At 41.1% G+C, this 24,597-nt stretch overlaps 1 protein-coding gene across 1 annotated transcript in view; it reads right to left on the bottom strand.

Annotated features, from left to right (window-relative positions):
• LOC308085896 (alpha-2-macroglobulin-like) overlaps window positions 1-20,802 on the bottom strand; it is a gene marked incomplete at its 5' end in the record, with an annotated part of 33,767 nt that extends 12,965 nt beyond the window's left edge. The window contains 16 exons of the mRNA XM_080429211.1: window positions 1,007-1,184; window positions 1,275-1,362; window positions 1,520-1,669; window positions 2,125-2,274; window positions 2,425-2,570; window positions 3,388-3,451; window positions 4,978-5,205; window positions 5,692-5,862; window positions 5,974-6,083; window positions 6,204-6,321; window positions 7,607-7,757; window positions 8,003-8,087; window positions 10,706-10,871; window positions 11,540-11,557; window positions 11,950-12,002; window positions 20,646-20,802. Coding sequence (XP_080285337.1) covers window positions 1,007-1,184; window positions 1,275-1,362; window positions 1,520-1,669; window positions 2,125-2,274; window positions 2,425-2,570; window positions 3,388-3,451; window positions 4,978-5,205; window positions 5,692-5,862; window positions 5,974-6,083; window positions 6,204-6,321; window positions 7,607-7,757; window positions 8,003-8,087; window positions 10,706-10,871; window positions 11,540-11,557; window positions 11,950-12,002; window positions 20,646-20,802 — 2,033 coding nt within the window. The remainder of the gene's footprint in view (window positions 1-1,006; window positions 1,185-1,274; window positions 1,363-1,519; window positions 1,670-2,124; window positions 2,275-2,424; window positions 2,571-3,387; window positions 3,452-4,977; window positions 5,206-5,691; window positions 5,863-5,973; window positions 6,084-6,203; window positions 6,322-7,606; window positions 7,758-8,002; window positions 8,088-10,705; window positions 10,872-11,539; window positions 11,558-11,949; window positions 12,003-20,645) is intronic.
• Window positions 20,803-24,597: the final 3,795 nt, after the last annotated feature.

Raw genomic sequence — 24,597 nt, forward strand, 5'->3', positions numbered from 1 at the left:
GTGTGTTTCAACCAGTAGTTAAAGAGCTGGTGCCATGTTTTTGCACTTTTTCTGTTTTTCATGTGTCTATGAGGTTGATAGAACTTCATTAAGCCCCCCGGTGGTGTTTTTATGGTGTTTTATGTCTTCTCTGACTATTTGGAGTTTCTTCCTGGAGGCTGAAACCATGAGGGTCAAACGTGCCAATAGAGAAACAGCGCTTTAGTGACATCACAAAGCCCACACCCTCCCCCTCATTATCATAACACAACAGGTGTGGGCATGAGGAAGAGGAGGGACTAGGACAGGTGGGTGGTGCTAAGGTGGTGGAGGAGGTGCTAAGGTGAGAACCAGGTATACTTAATGCACTGGTGGGTGTGTCTACATAAAAACAACATTTTAACACTTACTGTACACTTTTTTTTGTTGAAAAAAATCCTTACATAATAATAATACCTTATGATCAGGTTTTAGGGTTGAAAAATATCATGGCACTCCATCTTTAAACTATTTTATTATGATCCAGTCGCACAAGTTGCCTTAAAATTCCATTAACCGATTTATCACTGAGAAATGTTATATGCTGCTGAACTGAATCCAAACCATTGTTTAGTGGCAAGACGTGTTGTAGAGACATTTCAAGATCACTTTAGAATATTGATTCATTTTGTAGATGTGAAAGTATAGCTGTCCCACTTTTTTGTCCCACATCACGTGAAGTCACCCTACCATTGTGGGGCGAGATGTTAAAGGCGATAGCCTTGTTTTACTTAATACAAATTTATTTTAACTCAAATTCATTACAAACTTAGCTGTTCCCTATCTTGCACGCCGCCTTACCCCTTATCCCTAAACTTCTTTTGCCATTTTTTACTATTTTGAAAAACATTTTAAAATAGTTCAAATAGCCGATCTACAATCTGGCTAACATGCTGTACCTAAAAACCCTGAACTCTATAAACTAACATAATTGAACTGCCTTTAAAAGATAATATGTAATGTTCATGTTGTAGCTTTGTGACCTCACCCCACTTCCACCAGGTCCCATATCCATGTCTCTGGGAAGAAGGAGCGGATCGTCTGTATGGGTGGCGGAACTGAAGAACCACCGGCACCACCTAGACCAACCCCTGCAGCGCCTCCACCACTTCTGGTACTAACGCTATCACTATAATACACTTCGTGTCTGTAAACCTCTGGAAACACTACATAACATTCACCCAGCATTAGACAATGATAATACACTGAAATCAGCTGAATTCATGCTTGTTACATAATACTCATCTGGATCTTACTTCTACGATTGTGGTATTCTATTCCTTTGAACAGGATGCAGGCAGGTATTTTTGTAAGCAAATTTGTTGCCATCTTCAGTCCCAGATTCTAGATAAATCAATTAATTAATACATGTCCTGGTAAAGTAGAAAGTAATATGTATTCCACAGTGGCAATTCAACTATAATAATAACGATAATGAAATGAAAAGCAGAAATGTATCCTTGACGATATACAGTAAGTTGAAATTGAGGCATAGAAATACCTTAAACACAGCGTAAGCATCCTTGTCATCATCACGGTGTCCAGGGTAGGGCATAACGTATCTTTTTGATCTCACAGGAAAACATCCTTCATCATCTTCAAGTTCATATGGAATACGCTGTGATTTCTTGACTGGCAACAGTTCAAAAATCTGTTCAAAGAAAAATAGTTTAGAGACAAAATCATGACAGTATAGATGATGATTGTAGTGATGAAGATAATACAAGATATACTGTATCATGATCAGATAAAAATACATTAAACCGCATGGGGACTTTTTCATCTTGATTGAGCACATAAAAGGAGGTACAGCATCAAAAACACGCAAATTACGGCATGTGATTGTGATGGCAGGTAAATGGAAGGTCTTGAAAAAAGGGGATCCCACACACCGTCTTCACCTAAAGCCAAAGTATTATTGAGAATATAACGTTTAGGTCGCATTGACCTTCATCAGGTACCTGATGAAGGTCAATGCGACCTCAGTCAGTGCAGTGTATTCGCAATAAATGCTCCTACGCACCTGTCCTTGAAGTGGGTGTGCAGAAGGACCTTTTTAGCTAAGTGGAAGGTCTTACCTTGTCTGCATTGAATGGAAGGTCATACCTTGTCTGCATTGAGCTGCTTTCCTGGCTCCTTGATACGAACACTCTGGTCGATGGCACTGACACCACACAGCGAGCCTGGCATGGCTGACACCTGCAATGTATTCTTCTCTCCGGGGATCGCCGTGGATGGAGAGAACTCCAGAAACACCTGACATGTGAACAAAGACATTGACACCTGTAATGACTCACGATAGCCCCACTCAAATTGAATACTTCTTCTGGCAATGTTACTGTAATCCTTCACAGAGATCACATGAACATTGGCACAAAAGAGAGCAAAGGTCAGACTTGAACTGACCTTATTACGGAAGCATTTCTCTGTGGTGAAGTCTGCGCTGTGAGCAATGACCGTCTCACTAGGGAGGACTGTGTACACAAGCACCTGGAGCAATGGAGCCATCTCTGGGGTGACCTCCAACTTGAAGGAGATCTCACCCTCTGTGACTGGAACCACACAGCAGTTTAAAGAGAAGAGAAGAGAAGAGAAGAGAAGAGAAGAGAAGAGAAGAGAAGAGAAGAGAAGAGAAGAGAAGAGAAGAGAAGAGAAGAGAAGCGAAGAGAAGAGAAGAGAAGAGAAGAGAAGAGAAGAGAAGAGAAGAGAAGAGAAGAGAAGAAGCTGTAGCTATAGCCTCTTGACTGATTTTTGACTGATTACAAATGTAAATGACTGCTGCTTATGGATAGCTGAAGCTGAATGAACATTGTTTGAGGTGCTCAATAATCCTTTACATCATTATCATAAATGGTGTCATGGTTAGTTCTTAGTACCTACTGTTTGTTTGTCCATGTACATTATCAAAAGCTAGAATGTTTTATTTGTTTTCCTTTTATTCAATTATGTTTAGTTATTGTAAATGATAGACAATCAGTGCTGTTTTATGTGTTGCTGTTGTTTACTTATAATTTTTATCCCTTGATTTTGTAACCCTTTTTTCACCCGGTGCCAATTTGCTAAGTGATCCTGGGCACTACACTCCACCCAGCAGCCTAGGGAGGCCAGGCTCATGCCTCCTTCAATGCATGAGAGCCAACTGACCTTCTTGTCACCTGACAGGGGGGAGTTTCCTTGGTTGGACGTAGCGCGTGGAAGGAACACGTTATTCCAACCAGTTCCCTTCCCCTCCATCAGGCGCCCCGGCTGACCAGGAGGAGGCAGTATAGTGACCAGGATTACTACATGTTTTTGTGAGGGTATTAACTACCCTAGGAGACACAGGGAGAACATGCAAACTCCACACAGAGTATGCTGTTGTTTACTTACCTGAAGAATCCAGCACTTGAATGCTTACAAGTCCTTCCTTGATAATAGCTGCTCTGGATAAAATCTATTGAGATAGAATGGGCAGAATGATGAGGAGAGGAGACTGGAAATAAGCTCTCTTTTTTGTTTTATCATAATTACGTGTACATGGTCAAGTATATGCATATTTTGTCAATAAAAACAAAAATAGCAGAGTAGAAATTGTTCATAACATCAGCACAGTGCAAATAAAAATTACATTTTACAGATACACATGGCTCAGAAGTATTTTTTAGTGACTGCACATTCTACAGATAGACAAGGTAATCAAAAAAGTTACAAAGGAATCAGATTACCAGACTTAATTTCAACATTCCAGCAGAAACCAGTTGTGAAACCAGTAATCAACTAGAAAAAGTGCTCCTCGGAGCACAGGTCTCCGCCAGGTCAGGTAGGTTATTTTGGCCTCCTGGTGGCGCTATAATAGGCCAATGTGTTTTGGGTGACATAATTTTGCTCCTCAACATAGTGTGAATGTGCGTGTAAAGTTTGACCGTAATCGGACGCTGCGTTCATGATTTGCGGCATTTTGTTCAAAACAAGCCACTACTACAAACTTTAGATGTAAATCTTAGCCAATCAGGATGGAATATGAAAAATCAAACACATCCGTCTTGATCACATGACTATAGAGATCATGTGTACTGATTTGCGTGAAATTTGGATAAAATCGGAAGGAGTAATATGAAAAGGTGTTTTACATAATTCGGCCTCTTGGTGGCGCTATAAAAGGCAGATGTGAAAAATGCAGGGCATTGCGCTTACAAAGTTTTACACAGATCGGTGCAGTTGAAAAAAACAGTTCAAAAACATGAATCGGCCTGTTATAGCGCCACCATGAGGCTGATTTGAAAAATTTCAAGTGGCATTTTTTCCTCGGCATAGTGGAAATATGCGTGCAAAATTTCAAGGAAATGGCATGTTCATGATTTGAGGCATTTTGTTCAAAACGAAACACTCCTGCAAACTTTGGAAGCCATTTTAGCCAATCAGGATGGAATATGAAAAATCTGAAAGAGCTCTTTTGTTTAATGACTATAGAGATACTGTGTACCGATTTGCGGGTTTTTTGGACAAAATCTGTAGGAGTACTTTCCTCCTGGTGGCGCTATAAAAGGCCCATGTGAAAGATTTGGGGCAGAGGTTCTGCTGTGGTATCCAGGGAGTGTGTGCGCACAGTTTCACTGCGAGCAAGCCAACAGTGCCGGAGATTAGCTGTACACAGACAGAATGACGGACACACGGACGGACACACGGACGGACACACGGACGGACACACGGACGGACGGACAGGGGGCAAAACATACTCTCTCGCCATGCCTTTCGGCCTGTCGGAGACAATAACATAATGTATGTATGCTGAAAGTGGAGTTCCCTGTTACCAGATCAGATCTCAATAGGTACGCTAGGTTGACACTGTGTGTGTGTGTGTGTGTGTGTGTGTGTGTGTGTGTGTGTGTGTGTGTGTGTGTGTGTGTGTGTGTGTGTGTGTGTGTGTGTGTGTGTGTGTGTGTGTGTGTGTGTGTGTGTGTGTGTGTGTGTGTGTCTCACCAGGTACATCAGGTCCACGGGGCCTGCAGTCTCTCCAACTACAGTGTAGTGGATGGTGATGTGGTTTACTCCATTGCAGACCAGTGGGTTCTCTGTCTTCTTCACCTCCAGTGAGCTCACTGTCTTGGTGTCAACTGTGGCTTCTTGGACCAGGGACAGTTTATGTTCCCCTTCCACATAGTGTGGTGTTCTGTATCCACGGTATTCTAACACTGGTTTTGCGCTAGCCTTGATCACAGCAAAAAAGAAAAGAAAAATATGTGATTTATAACAAATGTTTTGTACTAGACCGCTGCCCTCTACTAAGGAATGATGCAAATTACGAATGCATGCCCTACCTGGTTATGCCATACCCATTGATTGTACACATTGTCAGGGTACCTGTTGTGTATATGGAGATCTCTGTATCTGTATCGCTGATGTCATCAGTATATGGCCATATATGGGCATGCCGTTCTGTGTGTCTGTGTGTCTGTGGGTCTGTGTGTCTGTGTGTCTGTGTGTCTGTCTGTCTGTGTGTGTGTGTGTGTGTGTGTGTGTGTGTGTGTGTGTGTGTGTGTTTGTGTGTGTGTGTGTGTGTGTGTGTGTGTGTGTGTGTGTGTGTGTGTGTGTGTGTGTGTGTGTGTGTGTGTGTGTGTGTGTGTGTGTGTGTGTGTGTGTGTGTGTGTGTGTGTGTGTGTATGGCACATGCATGACGTTAAAACGCTGACTTACTTTGAGAAAGAGGTCTCCTCCAGATGTTGTGGATGTGTTGAATGAAAAATTGGCCACACCATCACTGTCAGTTGTGAGGTTCACTATGTTACGTGCTGAATGTCTTTTACCTTCAAACATGTACACCAACATGTCAGGAATGGGTGTGTTATTGAAGTAAAGCGCCTTGACCTTGAGAGTTGGAAATACAAAACAACATTATACAGAATGCATATGGCCAGTGTCAGGTGTGTAGAACTGTACTGAAGCAATAGATGTAAAACCATATATGTTTTTACTTACTTTTCCTTCAATCACTGATTGGGCCTCATACACCTTGGGTGTTTCAATAAAGGAAAGTTTTCCAATAGCATAAGAGAGAGAGATCACTTTCCCTTGTGGCTGTGTAATACCTGTGGAGAAAAAAATTGTAATTTCAGTCACAATGTTAGAATCATTTCATTACACTGAATGATGAGCTACTGAATCTTATTGCTTTTCTGGAAACTGTGTGTTAAACAGTTAAGACTTGCCTGTTCCGTCTTCCTCTACTTTAGCATTAAGATGCAGTTTATCAGTAAGAACCTTTTGGGCAAGTGTGGTGAAAGTTGACATTTTGAAAGTAAAGGTGGCACAGCCACTCTTGTCCGTCTGTTCAACATACAGAGAGAGAGAGAGAGAGAGAGAGAGAGAGAGAGAGAGAGAGAGAGAGAGAGAGAGAGAGAGAGAGAGAGAGAGAGAGAGAGAAAGAAAACACTCTTAAGTGAGGGTCATGCACAATACTTTTATCATATTGTTCCTTGTTTTGTTGTTATTATAGCTTCAACTTGCAAAAGAGGTCTCGGACCTCATTGTGACTCTCCTGGTTTAATAAAGGTTACATTCATGCATATTTGTCAATAACCGCACGGCTTGGAGTTGATTAGATATCTATCGATCGATCAATTGATCAATCGTTATAAATAGTATGTGTCAGTATATTTATATTTTTATATTGATGCGTGTGTAGTCCGACAAGTGTAAAGCATCAGGTTCAACATTTGGTGAACCTTGACCAGGCGGCAACCAATAGGAAAGAAGCGCCGTGCATTGACCCCACTTTGGCAGCCATTTCACTTTTCTTTTACTTTGAAGCTGAAGCGTGTGTGTGTTTCCCAGGGCTGTTTGTGTGTCCATGAATAAGGTTTGATTGACAGATTCCCCTCACTCCTTTTAGTGCTGATGCAACTCTACCTTATAATCATTCTGATTGGTCATGGGTTTTTGTGATATGATGAAATTGTCAGCAACGCTCCACTCAGCTTCAACCTGACTGGAAGCGTGAGCATCAAGACTATACTAACCGAAAACACTTGTATGAGTGTTCAGAGCCTTGTAGATAATCTTTGAAAATGACTGTTAATACAGTATATTTTTGTTATTATGTGTATGCATTTAGAATGGTGTTGAGGCCGTTACATTAAAGGTGTGTGGCTTTCTGAAAATAATGCAGAGCATCCAACCAATCAGACTTGAGTATTCTCAGTGGTACACTAAAATAACAAGTAAGACGCACGAACGCTGGAAGCGAATGCAGATTGACTGTGGCTGCTATATTTCAACCACACTGTAGTAGTGCACTCTGCCGCACTCTGCCGGCTGTATACAGGCAGTGCAGCTGCTGGCATTTCAGCACAGAGTTTCGAGTCACATGGGGGCGCAAGCCAATGAGAGCGTGAACACAGACAGACACACAGACACACAGACACACACACAACCCAAGCACGGTGACATAGTAAGCTCCACTTGGTCCACTCCGCGTTCGCAATCAATATAGAGTTAAAACCTTAATCTGTGTGTGTTTGTCACACATGCACACGCGCACGCATCAATGTGTATCTTTTTTTTTACTGCACAAAGGAGGTGAAATAGTTGGTGCATTAACATGTCATGTCACCTGTTTACTCTCTTTATGACAGGGTGCAATAACGTCAGGGACACCCTCTGGATGTTCTGGGGTAGCTATAAGGGCGGTGTAAACATTTCGCTGTAGTGGTCGGCACAGCTCCACTTCTGCCTTACCAGGCACAGGCTGTCCATAGGTGTACCTGATAACGTAAGGAGTATACATGCCCTCATGAAAAAGTCTTTGTCCTCCATCTATTTATCCTTTTTACCCATACAATAAAAATATAATCAATAAAACATTTACTCAAAATGTCCCCCATATCTTCTCTAAAATAGATCTTTGGCCATTTCTCAATGTTTGATGTAAAACTCCCAAGACAGAATGTCCAAAAACATACTGTATATTTACACTGAGAGAAGTTGATATATGTCATACTGTACTCACGTTGCACAAACTTCAGCTGTGAATTCCTCTTGTTCGATGCTTATCTCCTCATGTACTTCTACTTTCACATCAAATTTTGGCAAAACTGGGAACAATTTACAGTTGTTAGCATTGTATAGTTATGACAGGGTAAATATGACCCATAACAACACAAACTAGATCTGCCAGGCTTGGTTGCCTAAGGCAGGTTGTCAAACAAGACCCCCATACATATTTTTGGATTATTTTTCAAGAACCCCTGGGGGTCCCTGGACCCCACTTTGAGAAACACTGGCCAAAAGGGCTGTGTAAGTAGCTTGCAGCCATCAGTATCTTACATTTAGAATTCGTAACGCGTCCTTTATTTATCCGTCCACCCTTTCACGGCACACCAGTTGTGCAATTGTCTCCAAACTTTGCACCAATATAAGAAATGGGTTGGGCCATTGAATAGGCTAGCTTTCATGCGTTCAAGTATCATAACTTTTTTTTAAACTTGGATTAAAAGACATTGTAACCTACATTTTGGCCAGTAGGCGGCCAGCTCTGTGTACATGCGGCATCTACAGGCAGCTACAGAGAGCACATGCCCCCATTTACATCAACAGGGCTGGGGGTTATGGGGGTAGGGGTTATGGAAGTGCGGTGTATGGAGTTGGAGGGGAGTTGGGTGCCATGAGGGTTTGGGGTACGGGGAGTGGGTTGGCGTTTGAGGGGCATGGGGGGTGGGGGTTATGGGAGTGGGGGGGTTATGAAGGCAGGGGAGATGGGGGGTATGGGGGTGCATGTTATGGGAGTGGGGGGTGTGGCGTTGGGGGTATGTGGGCTGGTGGTTGGGGGGTGTAACTGACGCTATAGACCCCTTAACAGACGACATCACACTGATAATAACCAGTATGCTCGCAGGCCGGCACCAATTCATTCTGTCAGGTCTCGCTAGGACGCGCCTCACTAGCCAACACACAAGAGGAGGTTGAATGAACTGAAACCAGCGCACCCCGAAACAATACGTTGGGAATTGATTGCATGAAACAATCACCTGTGCGTCCAGTCTCAATGTTGGTAAACAAATAATCCTTCAGTATGTATGCTTTTTTTTGTGAGGAATCAGGGGGGAATCTCATTTCTATGACATTGCGCATTTGTGGCACAGCCAATGGGCAGAAGTGAGGTAGGCCTACTTCTAGAGGCCCCTCAGAATGTGAGTTCAGGATTTATTGGATGTTGTACCCTCTTACAAATGTTTTAAGCCAATTACTGGCAAAATGTGTTTTACACGTTTTACTATAATACAGAACAATAATTAAAAGAAAACGATACGTACACGAAATCTACATACAGACGCTAAGGAAAATAGGTAGCTAAATACACCAATGACAAGAGAAAATTAACAAAACTCTCATCTGACAACAGATACAGTATGTGTCCATATTTCTGCCACAAACAGTACAAGCGAAAAAGCGTGCATATCCGATTTCTAAAGTGACAGGTACAAGGCAGAAGTCAACATCTAATACAAATAAGCGGATAACATCATGTCTGTATGGTGGAGAATACATTAACAAAACTAGAAAAAGTGCTCCTCGGAGCACAGGTCTCCGCCAGGTCAGGTAGGTTATTGTGGCCTCCTGGTGGCGCTATAATAGGCCAATGTGTAAAGGGTGCCATTTCTTCTTCGGCAGTGGGAATGTGTGTGCATTCATGATTTGAGGCAATTTGTTGGAAAAATGTGTTTTGCTAAATTAGACCTGCTGATGGCGCTATAACAGGGCAATGTGAAAAGGGTGGCATTTCTTCCTCGGCCTAGTGGGAATGTGCGTGCAAAATTTCACGGAAATCGCACGCTGCGTTCATGACAAAACGGACCAATCCTGCAAACTTTGGAAGCCAACCTTAGCCAATCAGGATGGAATATGAAATATCGGACAGATCCGTCTTGATCACATGACTATAGAGATACTGTGTACCGATTTGCGTGATGTTTGGATAAAATCTGTAGGAATGATATCCAAAAAATGGGTTTTGCACAAATCGGCCTCCTGTTGGCGCTATAGCAGGCCAATGTGAAAGAGGTTTTGAATTGGCATCCAGGGAGTGTGTGTGCACAGTTTCGCAGCGACCGGGCCAACGGTGCCGGAGATTAGCTGCTAACAGACGGACAGGACACACACACGGACGGACACACGGACACACGGACGGACAGACGGACGTACAGGGGGTAAAACATACTCTCTCGCCATGCCTTTCGGCCTGGTGGAGACAAAAACAGTGACATTTGTAGCATTTGTGGCACCCTATGGGCCCAAGTGAAATTGCTTTTGGCAATTTTTGGTTGTTTAGATGTGTCATTAAAATGTGTGGTTGATCAGAGCATTTCTCAATGTTTGATTTGATTGATTCAGTGTTTTGTAAAATATGGCCCCTCCCTCAAACTTTGTATGGGAATCATAGCCAATCAGAATGGAATGTGAAAAATCTCTTGAGTCACATGACTCAAGAGATAATGTGTGCAGATTTGTGTGAATTCTGGACAAATTATGTAGGGGTATGCAAAAGATGTGTTTTGGAGACAAATTAAAACGGCGTACAGACAGACAAGGGGGCGAAAACATAATCTCCGCCTCCTGGCCAGTCCGCTTGGCAGAGATAATAATTGTTATTGTAGGCATAGGCTAAAGTTTGGCCACTCTGAATAAATATTTCTCCCAAATAAGGATCACTTACCATATTTCTCCACCTTGAAGTAATGATATATATCCCTGCCATCAACATGAACAATAACTTTGCAGGTTCCTTCACGTGCCTCGGGGTTCAATGAGTAAGAAAGCTGCAGAATCTTTCCATTAGATGTTTGGTTCACCCACTGTCCAATCCGGTTGCGATTAGCATCCTGTTCAAACATCAATTTTAAGGAGTTGAGGAGAGGAGAGGAGAGGAGAGGAGAGGAGAGGAGAGGAGAGGAGAGGAGAGGAGAGGAGGGGAGGAGAGGAGAGGAGAGGAGAGGAGAGGAGAGGAGAGGAGAGGAGAGGAGAGGAGAGGAGAGGAGAGGAGAGGAGAGGAGAGGAGAGGAGAGGAGAGGAGAGGAGGAGAGGAGAGGAGAGGAGAGGAGAGGAGAGGAGAGGAGAGGAGAGGAGAGGAGAGTTCAGAACCCAAGATTAAGTCAAGAGATGTGTTTTTATAGGGAATGGACAAGTTTAGAAGTAATAACATCCATTAGAATCACATCACAAAATTTCAGTAAGTAATTGAGAATCCATTCAGAACAATACATGATCCATGTTTAGGTCACAACTAAACACATGCCTTTTATAGTTGTTGGCAATAAGTCTAAAGTGAATTGTGAATTAAAACAAAAATAAATGAAAAAAACGCATAGCTGTGTAATATGCATCTGCATCGCTAGGAAGTAAGGAAACAAGAAGAGAATACACTGTAGAATAAACTATTCCCAGGTGTATTTAACATAACAGTCACCATTCATTCACTGTGTGGATATGAACATCAAAAACAGGTTAGATTCATTGTTACTGTACGTATATTCAATACAGTGAGTCTTACCTCAATTTCAATATTGTACTGCAAGAAGAAAAAGCAAGCAAAAAGAATATCTGTTAGAAAATAAACCATTATCTGAGTCAGCCTCACTATCATACAAACAAAGCCCTCCATGGACATAAAGGATTCTATATTCACAGTCTGACTGTTTGATAATATATTGTAATTAAGTTTCATAGTAACAGATATCGCCTTAATATAAACCATCAGGTCGTGGACCTGATGAAGATCCACAACATGATCGAAACGTTGTCAGCCAATTAAAGATGTTTTTTAACCTAATATGGTGTGCGGGCTCTACCCTTTAGCCTCTTTAGCCCAGCACCCACCAGTCCATGTGTGTTACCTAAGTTCCCTTTCTAGTGTACAGTGATGCCCATATTGTGGATATGATTTAAGTAGCTACCACTCACCAACTCATCGATAGGTGTGAACTTGGTGTCCATGGTAACAACTCTGAATTTCACTGCAATAAATGCCATTAGATTAGTTAAAGATCATCTACGACACAGAAATCGTTAAAAATGAACAGCAAGGATAAATGGAACTGACTGTTGTCGACTCACGAGTCACGACTCGTCATGTAACCCTTCCATTATTTAATTTCTGTGAAATCTAAGATTGCTGTTGAATGAAATGTTAAGCCTCCTTTCATCCATGTTACATTAAAGATGTCATCACACTATCAAAGACAGTGTTACCTGTTTGTCCTGGGAGGTAGATTGGTTTATCTGTTTGGATGAATGTCATGGGTTTGTAGGATTTGAACATGATTTTCCTGGCTTCTCTATATAGGAATGTTTGACCTTGCAGCACCACCTCAAGAATCATTTGATTCTCTACTGCTGGAGCCTGTGATGGATACAGAAGTTACCATTGACATAAAGATTGACACCTCAAATCTCTTTGAGAAGTCATCCACAGCTCATGTCGCAAAATCCACCAATATTGACCTATTGAAATATAACCAATTACAGAAGTGATGCATTAAAAATGTATTTCTGATGTTGAATTGGGATTATTTTGAACAAAGTGACCTGGAATAATCCACATTGGAGGAATGGTGTGTCAGAGGTCTTCTGGAAGATTGTTCTGTTCATTTCTTTAGAGACCAGCAAAATGGTCATGGTTGAAGTCTCATTGGGTTTTTTAAAATCCACACAGAACCTGGCCTCAGAGCCCGCCTCGATTACTGCAGGAATGACCACCATGTATTGCCTATAATTGCAGAAATATACATGTTTATGGATTCACTGATGATCTGCTACAGTAAATGCCTAAATTGTAATGTTAAATAAGTTCTAATACATAATACTGTTCCTAACAAGACAATATCCAACCCAGCAAGAATTCAAATCCAGTGATACCGCACACCTAGATTTTACATGCTGTTATTGTTTTAAAGCTGATGTGAGCTGTGGAGCTAGACTTACGGTCTTGCTGCTGCTTGACTGATACAAATCCAGGTTAAACAGGCAGATAGAATCCATGTCCACGTCTTAACCCTAGAGAGAGCCATGACTGAGGGGGGATAGACTCAGTGATCATCTCTATTAAATAGATACTGCTACGTATGTGTGCCCTCCCACGCACACACGCACACAGTGGGAAGGGAGGGACAAGGTGCAAAACCCCTACGCTTCCCCACAGCAGAAAGTAGCTGTGTTGTTATAGATTCAGTCTGTGCTTTTAGGGTAAATTAGGGCTTTATGTTTGTACAGTAGTTATGTCATCCTTATGACATAATAGTTATCCTTATCCTTATATGAGTTCCCGCTATACTGATGATATTCTTACAGCAATCCGTTAAAGATTTACACAATGAATAAGACACTGTTTACTTTAGTCTATTGCACATCCCATTTATCTCCGCCAGGCCGGAATGGCCTGGGTGGGATTATGTTTTGTCCCATGTCCGTTGGTCTGTGAGTAGCTAATCTTGGGCACCACTGGACTGATGAGACCTTGTACGCACACCCCAAGTAGGTCAAGAAAAAAGCGCACACCAATGTTTTTCAAATCGGTTGCAACAGGCCGCTTCACGTTTTGGCTTACAACTCTTGAACCGTAGATCGTAAAAAAAAGAAAAACAATCTAGGATTCCTTGCATTATGCCCAGTTCCTCATTTAGGCACATTTTCTGCCATTTTGTATTTTCAAAACACACTTTTTCTACTACTCCCAGAGATTTTGTCAAAAACTCACTGTTAGAAAACCCTTACAGGGTGGAGTTTGTATAAATTAAAGTAATAGGATATCGTCGGTGTCCAGCCGGGACCAGCTAACTCCATTTTAATTTTTTTTTTTTTCATAAATCAACGCTATTGAACCCCCTCTACATCTGTGTAATTTTTTTTTAAATAATAACATATGAAAAGTATTAAAAAGCGCCTCTGACGAAAACTCCTAACTCCATTGGACCCTCAAACTGTCCGTCAAAAACAAACAACTCCCCCCTCCTCTCAGGCTCTCAGAGAAGCTCTGCTCTGTATGAGGCAGACAGGGAGAAGATTTTTCAATGCTTTTGGGAGAACATAAACTGGGAAGAGAAGAGAATGTATGTGCAAGGTTTGATAGATGTCACCCCAGTAAAGAGGAGAAGGGTGTCTTCACAAAGGTCATCTGCTCGTGTTTTCTTTTTAAATGTTAATGGACAGAGAATGAGTGTGTGCAGGAGTTTGTATCAAACATCTCCAAGAGCTCAAGGAGATCATGCCAAAAGACTTTCACAGCTTTTATGACAATCTAAAGCACTAAGAAACACCTACCACACACACGCAACACACAACACACAACAGTGTGATAATAAAATGTTGATAGGTATATGATAGGTAAATTCAACTGTGGTTGTTATTGTTAGTGCAGTAGGCTACAGATCTGATAGGCTACAGATTATATTTTTCATGAATGTATTTTGTATTTATATGCCATTTATTTATTGTTGGTGTGCCATGATTGCTTTTGTATACATGATTGAGTATTGAGGCAGAATTGTTTGTTGCACTCAACTGTAGAAGAACAACAGTGGTAACAGTTAGATCCATGGTTGTTTACAATGCATGTTAAAATAAAAGTTGTTTAAGTACAGAATTCAGCTTGATCTATACTTAGTACATGAGGATGGCGCTCACCATAAATAGCTGATCTCCAAGCTCACAATGCGTTGTGATGTGTTGTGAGCTTTGAGATCCATTGCCAGCTGTTCTTATCAATGATGGACAAAACCTCCTAACTCCACTTGCGCTGGATTTGTGTTTGGACAAAACTCCTAACTCCACTTGGATTTGGGTAAAGTGGTTATAATATAATGACACATGCAAGTATCTGATAATATATAAAGTCACAATACCAAGTTTGATGAGGCAGTATTGCTTTGTTTTAAAAATATAAGGTTTTCTTCATTTTCTGAAAAATTGATATTTTGTTTTTCATTTCCTGAACAATTACCATTTTGGATTTAGCTGGTTCCGGCCGGACAGCAGAGATATGGAGCATTTGAGGTGCAAATGAGGGAGACCACACTTAGGAATGAGTGCTTTTACTGTTTTTATGTACACTATTTACAACATGCTCATAAAGAATTAGAGTCACAGTATTATAATATAATACATTAACACTGGTTGGTTGAATTTAGGACAATATTCTGCAACATTGCCCTTTACTCTGAGTATGTTTGAACTGACAACACAAACAGCTTCAAATACGACCCACCCACAGGGCAAAAGAACAGTTTAGTAAGTAAAGTAAACCTCAGTGTGGCCTGATAACGTCCTCAAATATCCATTGCTTTAAAACTCTGTTAAGCAAATATTTTTCACAAGGATAAAGCAATCCATAACTATTGATATACAGTATCCACTTGGATCAAACAGGGGTGAAAGGTTAGATGCTGTGAGTCCGCCAAGAAAGGGGCATAGAGTATTTGTTCTGGAGCGTTTACAATGGGAGCGTTTTTCTCTGCTTGAAGCTGCTGAAGCTTGAGCTGAAATATTTTCAACACAGGCTTTTTTCGACGAGCGCTTTGGCATTTTCAGCCGGGGAAAAAATGCCTCAGCTGACTCGGCCCCTTAGAATTGTAAGGGTCCTGGTATAAGAGAGACACACGGTTATGACATGCTTAACCACTTTAACCATATTATACTTTGTTGACCAGGGTCTTCCAGGGATATGTACTTGACTTGGTGCCCTCCTTTTTTCCCTATATACCAAATCTCTTTGCTGAACATAGTTGTGACCGTTGTAAGCTTGTAGATCTGCTATTTTAGCAGCATGTTTGCCTATTATGACATGCCCAGAATAGGGACGCTAGAATTTATGTGGTTAGATTTGATTAATAATGGGAGTCAGTCATGCGGCTCAGAATTAGCATCTCTGTATATTTCAAATAAAATTAGCTATATATCAAGAGACATAATTATTCAAATCCTGTACAGTAAACAACTTTAGAGACATACTTCAATATTGTCGTTGCATTATTCTTCTTATTGTGCTATTACAGTCATTATTTTGTGTGCTCTGTACTGTAGAACAGTTAGTGGGTTTGTGCAGAGGGCTCCAACCTGGTGACAGTCCAGGTACCTTGTGGACCTGAAATACTTCAATAAACTGCTGTCATTAGAGGCACTGCAGATATGTACGCGCGTGTATGTGTAGTGCACATGCATGTGGATAGAATAAAGCAATGATTCTCAATGTTTTTAATGTGGACCCCCAGTTTGATATGCATTCGGCCACAGACCCCCATTTGAAGCATATTTATCTCTGGGACACAAATTTACACTGTAAAATCCTTGGTTTTAATTTAACTGTAATATATTATTAAGCTAATATACTCTAGCATAAATGGAACCAAATAGACCCTTACAGGTCCATTTGAGAGAGGATCGTTTTGAGAGAGCGAGTGCATAAATGGAACCCATTTACGGGTCCATCTGGTTCCATTTATGCATTTTGAGTTATAGACCCTTTGGTTCATAACAATCAATCATTTGGCTGGGGGCCCTGTTCAACCCTGTCAAGAACCCCTGGGGGTCCCCAACCCCCTTTTATATAAATGATCTGAATGTACAGTTTTATTTACTTTTTAGTTTAGTTTAATTTGAGTAAAATAGAGTACTGGTATTTGAAATGTTGTGAAAGAAAACCCATTAATATACCCCGTTCAAATGTGGGCATCATCATTTGAATAATTACAGTCCTTACACAGTGGTACCGTATTGAAACGTAACTTTATTACACACACAGGTTATCTGCACCTATAATATAATCTCACACATGCACACTTATTATAAACTTACAACCATAACACTCAATGAGGCAAGGCAAGGTCAACAAGGAACAATGGTACACAAATATTACTTCTGAATAGGCAATCGACGGACATCTAGTGATAGTTTTAGATTAGTTTAGATACACTTGTACAAATCTCTCAATAATCACCTCCAATCCTCACTGCACATAAAGAGCAGGAATACAATGAGAAATGTATTTGTAAATGGATAGATCTTTCACATGGTGACGATGAGAAGCGTTATACTGCTGAACTGCTGGCTATGTGACATCATGCAAGGCCAATTGGCCATTACTGTGTATCACAAGCATAGCTGTATTCTGTCTCCTTGTTGTCACCTGCGTGAAACACCTGTTGGTGTGTTTGGAGCAACAGGATAATAAATAAAACATTTCAGTGCAATTCTTTAATTGGACGAAATAACCTGACCAATGCTGGGTACAGAAATCTGAAAACACTGAGCAATAACCCCAGCAATGCCAGGCATAAAAAAGCAGCAGCAGTTTTTTCTTTATAATTATTATAAATTAAAGCTGTTACCAAGACAACAAAACTTTTGTTTGCTGCTTTCCCTCAATTATGAATGTAAAACATATAAACACAGACCCCCTTCTTTCTTTTTCCTGTTTTCTTTGGTCAGTGCTCATGGTAAGTGTCCCAACATAGGAAAATAAAACACATTGCTCTATGTTATCTAATATTTTTTACCTTACTGCAATATGAATGCAATTCATAAGGACACTGCTTTCTTTCTGTATAATTTCATTAAACACTTAAAGGTAGGGCAAGTGATTTGTTAAAAGCTTAAAGCACTATAATCTGATAGCAATCGTTGTTATAGAATGTTTGTTCAGTCACAGGAGTCTCCCTGTCTCTCCAGCTCTTTAATAAACAGAAAATACATTTTCAGGTAGGTGACAAAATGTCAGCCAATCAGGAGAGAGTACCCATTTATCAGCTTAATTGTCTCCGCCAGGCCAAAAGGCATGGCGAGAGAGTATGTTTTGCACCCTGTCCGTCCGTCCGTCCGTCCGTGTCAGGCCAAAAGGCATGGCGAGAGAGTATGTTTTGCACCCTGTCCGTCCGTCCGTCCGTCCGTGTGTGTGTCCGTGTGTCCGTGTGAGTGTCCGTCTGTGAACAGCTAATCTCCGACACCGTTGGCTTGATCGCAGTGAGACTGTGCACACACACTCCCTGGATGCCAATTCAGAACCTTTGCCCCAAATGTTTCACATGGGCCTGTTATAGCGCCACCAGGAGGCCGCTTTTTCCAAAACATCTTTTTTGACAGTACTCCTACAGATTTTGTCCAAACATCACGCAAATCGGTACACAGTATCTCTATAGTCATTAAACGAAACCGGTATTTCAGATTTTTCATATTCCATCCTGATTGGCCAAAAATGGCTTCCAAAGTTTGCAGGAGTGCTCCGTTTTGAACAAAATGCCTCAAATCATGATCACAGCATGCAATTTCCCTGAAATTCTGCACTTTCCACTATGCCGAGGAAGAAATGCCACTTCAAATTTTTCAAATCAGCCTCATGGTGGCGCTATAACAGGCCGATTCATGTTTTTGCCTATAACTGCACCGATCTGTATAAAACTTTGTATGCACACTCCCTAGAGGTCAAGGAAAAACCTTTGCCCTGCATTTTTCACATCTGCCTTTTATAGCGCCACCAAGAGGCCGACTTATGTAAAACACATTTTTTAATATTAGTCCTTCCTATTTTATCCAAATTTCACGCAAATCGGTAAACATGATCTCTATAGTCGTGTGATCAAGATGGATCTATTTTTCATATTCCATCCTTATTGGCTAAGAATAACATCTAAAGTTTGCAGTAGTGGCTTGTTTTGAACAAAATGCCTCAAATCATGAACGCAGCGTCTGATTGCGGTGAAACTTTCCACACAGATTCACACTATGTTGAGGAACAAATGCCACCCTTTTCACATTGGCCTGTTGTAGCGCCACCAGCAGGTCAAATTTAGCAAAACACATTTTTAGAACAAAATGCCTCAAATCATGAATGCAGTGTCCGATTGCCGTGCACGGCCTAGGAAGAAGCTTCCCTGTCCAATCTGAATCTATGGCTAGCAAGATAATAGATGTGCAGTTTGTGAATGAAGCACAGCACCAGTGATGTGCAAACGTGAGCTTTTTGTGCTAAAGTTGATCAAGTGCTGCTATGGAGCTTAGCCTTGTGGTTCATGCATGCATGTAGCAGCGTGAGGTGAGCTGTGATTGGCGTAGCAGCATCAGCTGCAACGAAGGTGCCAGCCATCTAGAACAAGGTTTGTGTATATATCTGTCTATCACTCTATAAAGCTGACACTGCTATGCCAATCGCAGTCCTCACCAAAGTACAGCAATCACAGCAAACCGCCATGTATGCTATCTCATATTAAAAATATATTTTCCAAATTATACATTCTTTTCATTTCATTTAAATGATTCCCTAAAGGCGGCTTTTTTGTTGTACGTGAGATGCCATCACAAAGCATTCTGGGACTTACTGGTAGCCTACAACTGCTAATGGGAATGTACACACATTGTGTGAAATGTTTTCATTGCTGCAGTCTTGCTCTCTATAATCAGGCCAGATATTATATTGATAATAAAGTCTATCTGGTCTAGAATTGACACCTTATGAAGCAGTGATGTAAGCACTGAGAGTCACTTCATCTGACACTCCACCCTGCATTAAAAACACAGTTAGATATATTCCCCAATACCTCTTCTCTTAAATATATTTGAGAAACATGTTATATTAGTAAGGTGATGCACTTCTTTACGCTGTGTGTAGGTGAACCATAGACCCAATCTCTCCTCTCTCATACCATATTATGTTGTTGAACAGTTTTCCAGATTGTTTAAAACAGCCACTGGTTATACTCCAGCCATGTCTTTGGTTGTTCTATGTTCGACTGGTCGATGAAGACGAAAGACTTCGCTTGGACAAAAGATCTCAGGACAAATGCAGTCAACCTGATGATGGGCAAAAACGGTGTTACTACATTATGTAATGTTCAAGTAGTATGAGCATAAATGTGCATTTGACGGGGTGCCCCCCAAGGAACACCCATCCATTAGGCGATTTTCATATACAGGATTCTCACCAAGTGTTCCCTTGTCCAGTTCCAAACGTGCTGTAGCCACCAAAATAGTCCTTGTAGTTTAGTTGCCTCTGGCAGCCTGCATTTAGTTTACTTCATGGTTATTATAAAGTCCTGAGTTTAGTTTACTTTATGGTTATTGTAAAATCATGGGTTTTGTTTAAAGATAGGGTAAGTGATTTACTTTTGTTAAAATAAGTGTTAAATAGCTCTATATTCTGATAGTACTCATTGCTATTAGAATGTTTGTTCAGTAAAAGGTATCTCTCTCCAGCTCTTTATTAAACAGAAAATGCATTTTCAGTACTCTCTCCTGATTGGCTTCAATGTTGTCACCTACCTGAAAATGTACATAATTCTGCTACTAAAGAGCTGGAGAGACACCTGTGACCGAACAAACGCTCTGTAGCAATGATTACTATCAGAATATTGTACTTTAACCTTTTAACACAAAAAGAAAAGAATAAAACATAAAATAATCACTTACCCTACCTTTAATTCATGGTAATTATAAAGTCATGTTAAATACATAGGAAAACACTGTTAAAGGGTGATGATGATAAATGATAAATATACACTAATCCCTATATTTTTGTACGTAGATTGCTGACATCACACTCTGGAAGTAAGTTGATAGTTGACATATTTTTCCATAAACGAATGAAAACAATCCAGATAAAGGAGAGTTGGACTCACCGCTGACCAGGAAGGGAATGGCCTTCTCTTTGATGGCCGGTGTCAGCTGGTTTGTGTTCTTCAGGTATTCCAGGATGTAGATGTTGGGAGCTAAGAGCGCCAAATTCTGTTCCCCACATCCATACGGCATCCTAAGCAGTCCATCCAGGTTCTTCATGGCACGGCCCAGGATGTCTCCTGTCGTCAAAGAGAGAGAGAGAGGCTGTTAGACTGAAACTGCTTTTTTTATGAAGGACAACTTGTTGAGACAGACAGGTGGAAACTATGAAGGAGACAGTGTAGGAGAGACAGACAGCAGGAAAGCTGAGAGGCGGAGAGTGTAGGAGAGACAGATAGTAGGACAGATGAGAGGGAGACAGTGAAGAAGAAAGAGATACAGTAGGACAGCTGTGTGGGAGACAGTGTAGGAGAGAGATAGACGGTAAGAAGTTGACAGACAGCAGGAAGATGTGAAAGAGACACTGTAGGAGAGACAGACAATAGGAAAGATGAAAGGGAGACATCGTGGGAGTGACAGACAGTAGCTGGGACCTAGTTGCAATGAAATGGGGTTTGAATCTTGCCAGTGGCGGCTGGTCATTTATTGCGTGCGCAAAATGTTTAGTTTTTTTGGGGTATATTTTTTTCTTTTCCTCAAATCTAGCTAATTTGACACTGTGTTATGTTAATTCTTCATTATTAATTACTTATGATGCATCTCTTTTTCTTTCTCAAAAATCAAGCAAACATTGCACCCCTATGTGTCATGGACCCCTAAATGTATGCATTTGGCCGTAGACTACGTCTGAACATATTTTGTGCCAGGGACCCCCAAAATACAAGATTATTATTGTCTCCGCCAGGCCGAAAGGCATGGCGAGAGAGTATGTTTTACCCCCTGTCCGTCCGTCCGTCCGTCCGTCCGTCATTCTGTCATTTTATGTACAGCTAATCTCTGGCACCGTTGGCTTGATTGCAGCGAAACTGTGCACACACACTCCCTGGATGCCAGAGCAGAACCTCTGCCCCACATTTTTCAAATGGGCCCGTTATAGCGCCACCAGGAGGCCGATATAACACATTTTGTGAAAGTACTCCTACAGATTTTATCCAAACATCACGCAAATCAGTACACAGTATCTCTATAGTCATGTGATCAACACGGATCTGTCCAATTTCCCATATTCCATCCTGATTGGCTAAGGTTGGCTTCCAAAGTTTGCATGATTGCTCCGTTTTCAACAAAATGCCTCAAATCATGAACGCAGCTTGCGATTTCCGTGAGATTTCACACGTACATTTCCACTAGCCTGGTAAACCCTCCCTCTGGAAATCTCATTTCCATTTGATTTCAGGAGTGAGTCTGGCCTGATCTCCCATTCTGCAATATTGGCTGTGGGCTGGAGTTGGGCGCGAGTAATACCGTTGACTGACAACCCCTTCAGCCAATGATCGTTTTTCCCCTTCAGCCAATTGCAGTGCATTTTTACCACCTCCGCGACTATTGTGACGCAACGGGACTTTTGAGATGGCCATGCCCAAAATAGGTTGCCTTATTCGGATACATGCGTGTCACTACCCGCCCCTGCCGGTTCTCTGAATTTTTATTTTTAAATAGGCTCTGTCATGATTAATTGACCACATATATGAAGTCAAACAACTAAATTCTATCCAAACGATATCTTATAAGTAAATTACGTGCCTCAAAAAAGAAGTTTGAGAGTGTTTTATAAACGAAAGTAAGAAGTGAAGCCGGCACTCGCACAAACAACAATGGCTGCCGTTCGTCTTTTGTCGGCTGCACTCAGGCTGCACTCGGCTTCATTCGGGCTCACTCGAACTTGCCACCTTGGCCAACTGTCGCTGTCAATCACAGAACGATGAGCGACGACGCTGATAGGCTCGTCCATTTGGTGTACACAGCCAATATTGCAGAATGGGCGATCAGGCCAGACTCACTCCTGAAATCAAATGGAAATGAGATTTGTTGTATTTGTGTTTATTTCTTTCTAATACATTTTCAAAAACATTCTAAATGTTTCACCTTTTCTCAAGACTTCTCTTTTTTTAACACAGACAATGTATAAAAGAGGGTTGAAGTGCTTCAACTGATTTTGATCCTATATTAACTAATTTAGCTTCATGTAGGACTTTGAGAACCAGTGATGTAAACCAAACAATTTACAAGTAGTTACCCCAGGACCTGTATCAATTTGATCATGCAAATCAAAGGCTGGCTGTCCTCTGCTGACATCATCAATCGTCAATCAAGCATAATCAATCAATGGAGTTCAGAAGACAATGCCCCTTTGTTCCAGAGTGGAGCCCCTCTAAAGAGGGAGCTTACGTGCTACCAGTGGTGGAGGAAGTCCTATACTTAAAGGACCACTTCACCAAGCTCAACCTATTTTGATATTTGTGTGAATCTGTGTCATTTTTGGATTTGTTTCTGTTTGGCTATACAAATCATCAAATCATCATAGCGCGGCACCGAGTGTCGCGATGTGAGCTTGTAGATCTGCAATTGTTTTAATATTCGTAAGAATGTGTGCAAATCTTTAAATATATATTTTTAAAGCGAAGATTTGTAAAATATGTTGTTCCAGGGACCTCCAGAAGCAAAGATTTGAGTTACAAATGTTTGCTTTAAAAGTATATATATTCAAAGATTTGCACTTTTTTTTCTCTTCTTTTTTGCAAAAATAGCATATCTACAAGCTCATAGCAAGGCACTCGAGCCACCCTATGAGCTTGTAGATCTGCTATTTTTCAAAAGCCAAAGAAATCTAAAATGACAGAGATGCGTCCCGGATTGAATAGGTTGATCCCCATTAGCTGGTGCCATAGCAACCAGCTATTCTTCCTGGGGTCCACATAAAAAAAATACAAAAAATGAATAGGCTACAGTTGCAAATACAAAATTATTAAATGTCAGTACTCAACACACAATACATATTGAAACTAACAAATAAGATAGCTGAAATTACTTGTGAGAAAAAAATACTTACATTTAATGCAGAGAAGAGAGTTAAAAAGATGACCCCGCCTCTTTAATCCGGCCCTCCTGGTTATGCAAAATGTGCCAGGGGGCGGGACTTGAGATTCCCTGAGAATAAAACTGTCACGCACAGAGAGAAAATTGGGAGTCGAGTTAATCACAGAGTGTTCTATCTCTCAGGTCTAAATTCACCATTTTTAAGTCCTGTTTACTACCCAGCACCACAGTGAGTGTGGAAGTGAGGATCAAGCCTCAGTAACTGGGATCTACAAGGACTTTGGGACCTCTGTTTGTGCTACTTGTGCCGTGTAGCGCCCTCCAGAGGATTGTGGAGTCCAACACAACCAGTGTTCAATTGGAGACCAACGTCACCCATTTTCATCAAAGCAGTTCGGTCCCTTTCGATGCCATTCAATGGTGATAATAAGAGAGGCAGTTAGAGAGAGATAGAGAGAGAGAGAGAGAGAGAGAGAGAGAGAGAGAGAGAGAGAGAGAGAGAGAGAGAGAGAGAGATAGTCGATCTACAAGCTCACAACGCGTTGCTATCTGAAAAGTTGTGAGATTGTAGATCGGCTATTTTCACAAGAAAGTATGTCATACATAAAAAACAACTACTCTCAAAAAAGCATTTCATGTTATTTTTTAAAAATTGCACATGTTTTGTACAATGCAATATAAATGTAATCTGTAATGAATGAGGTTTGAACCGGGGATTTTCGGAACAAGAGGCTAACATTTTACTGATTGAGCTATTCAATCCACGGCCTTAGTCAGTGAGAAAGGAGAATCCAACAAAACAAAAGGGGGAATGAAGTACGTCATACATTGAAAATAACTACCCTCAAATAAGCCTTTCATGTTATATTTAACAATTGCACATTTATTCATTGATACAGTCATGTTGTGTGCAATGCAATTGAGATGAAGCCTGCATGAGGAAGGACTCAGGGATCGAACCAGCGACCTATGGATTCA

Source organism: Gymnoscopelus braueri (assembly GCF_963280865.1).
Source record: "Gymnoscopelus braueri genome assembly, chromosome: 5".
NCBI lineage: Eukaryota > Metazoa > Chordata > Actinopteri > Myctophiformes > Myctophidae > Gymnoscopelus > Gymnoscopelus braueri.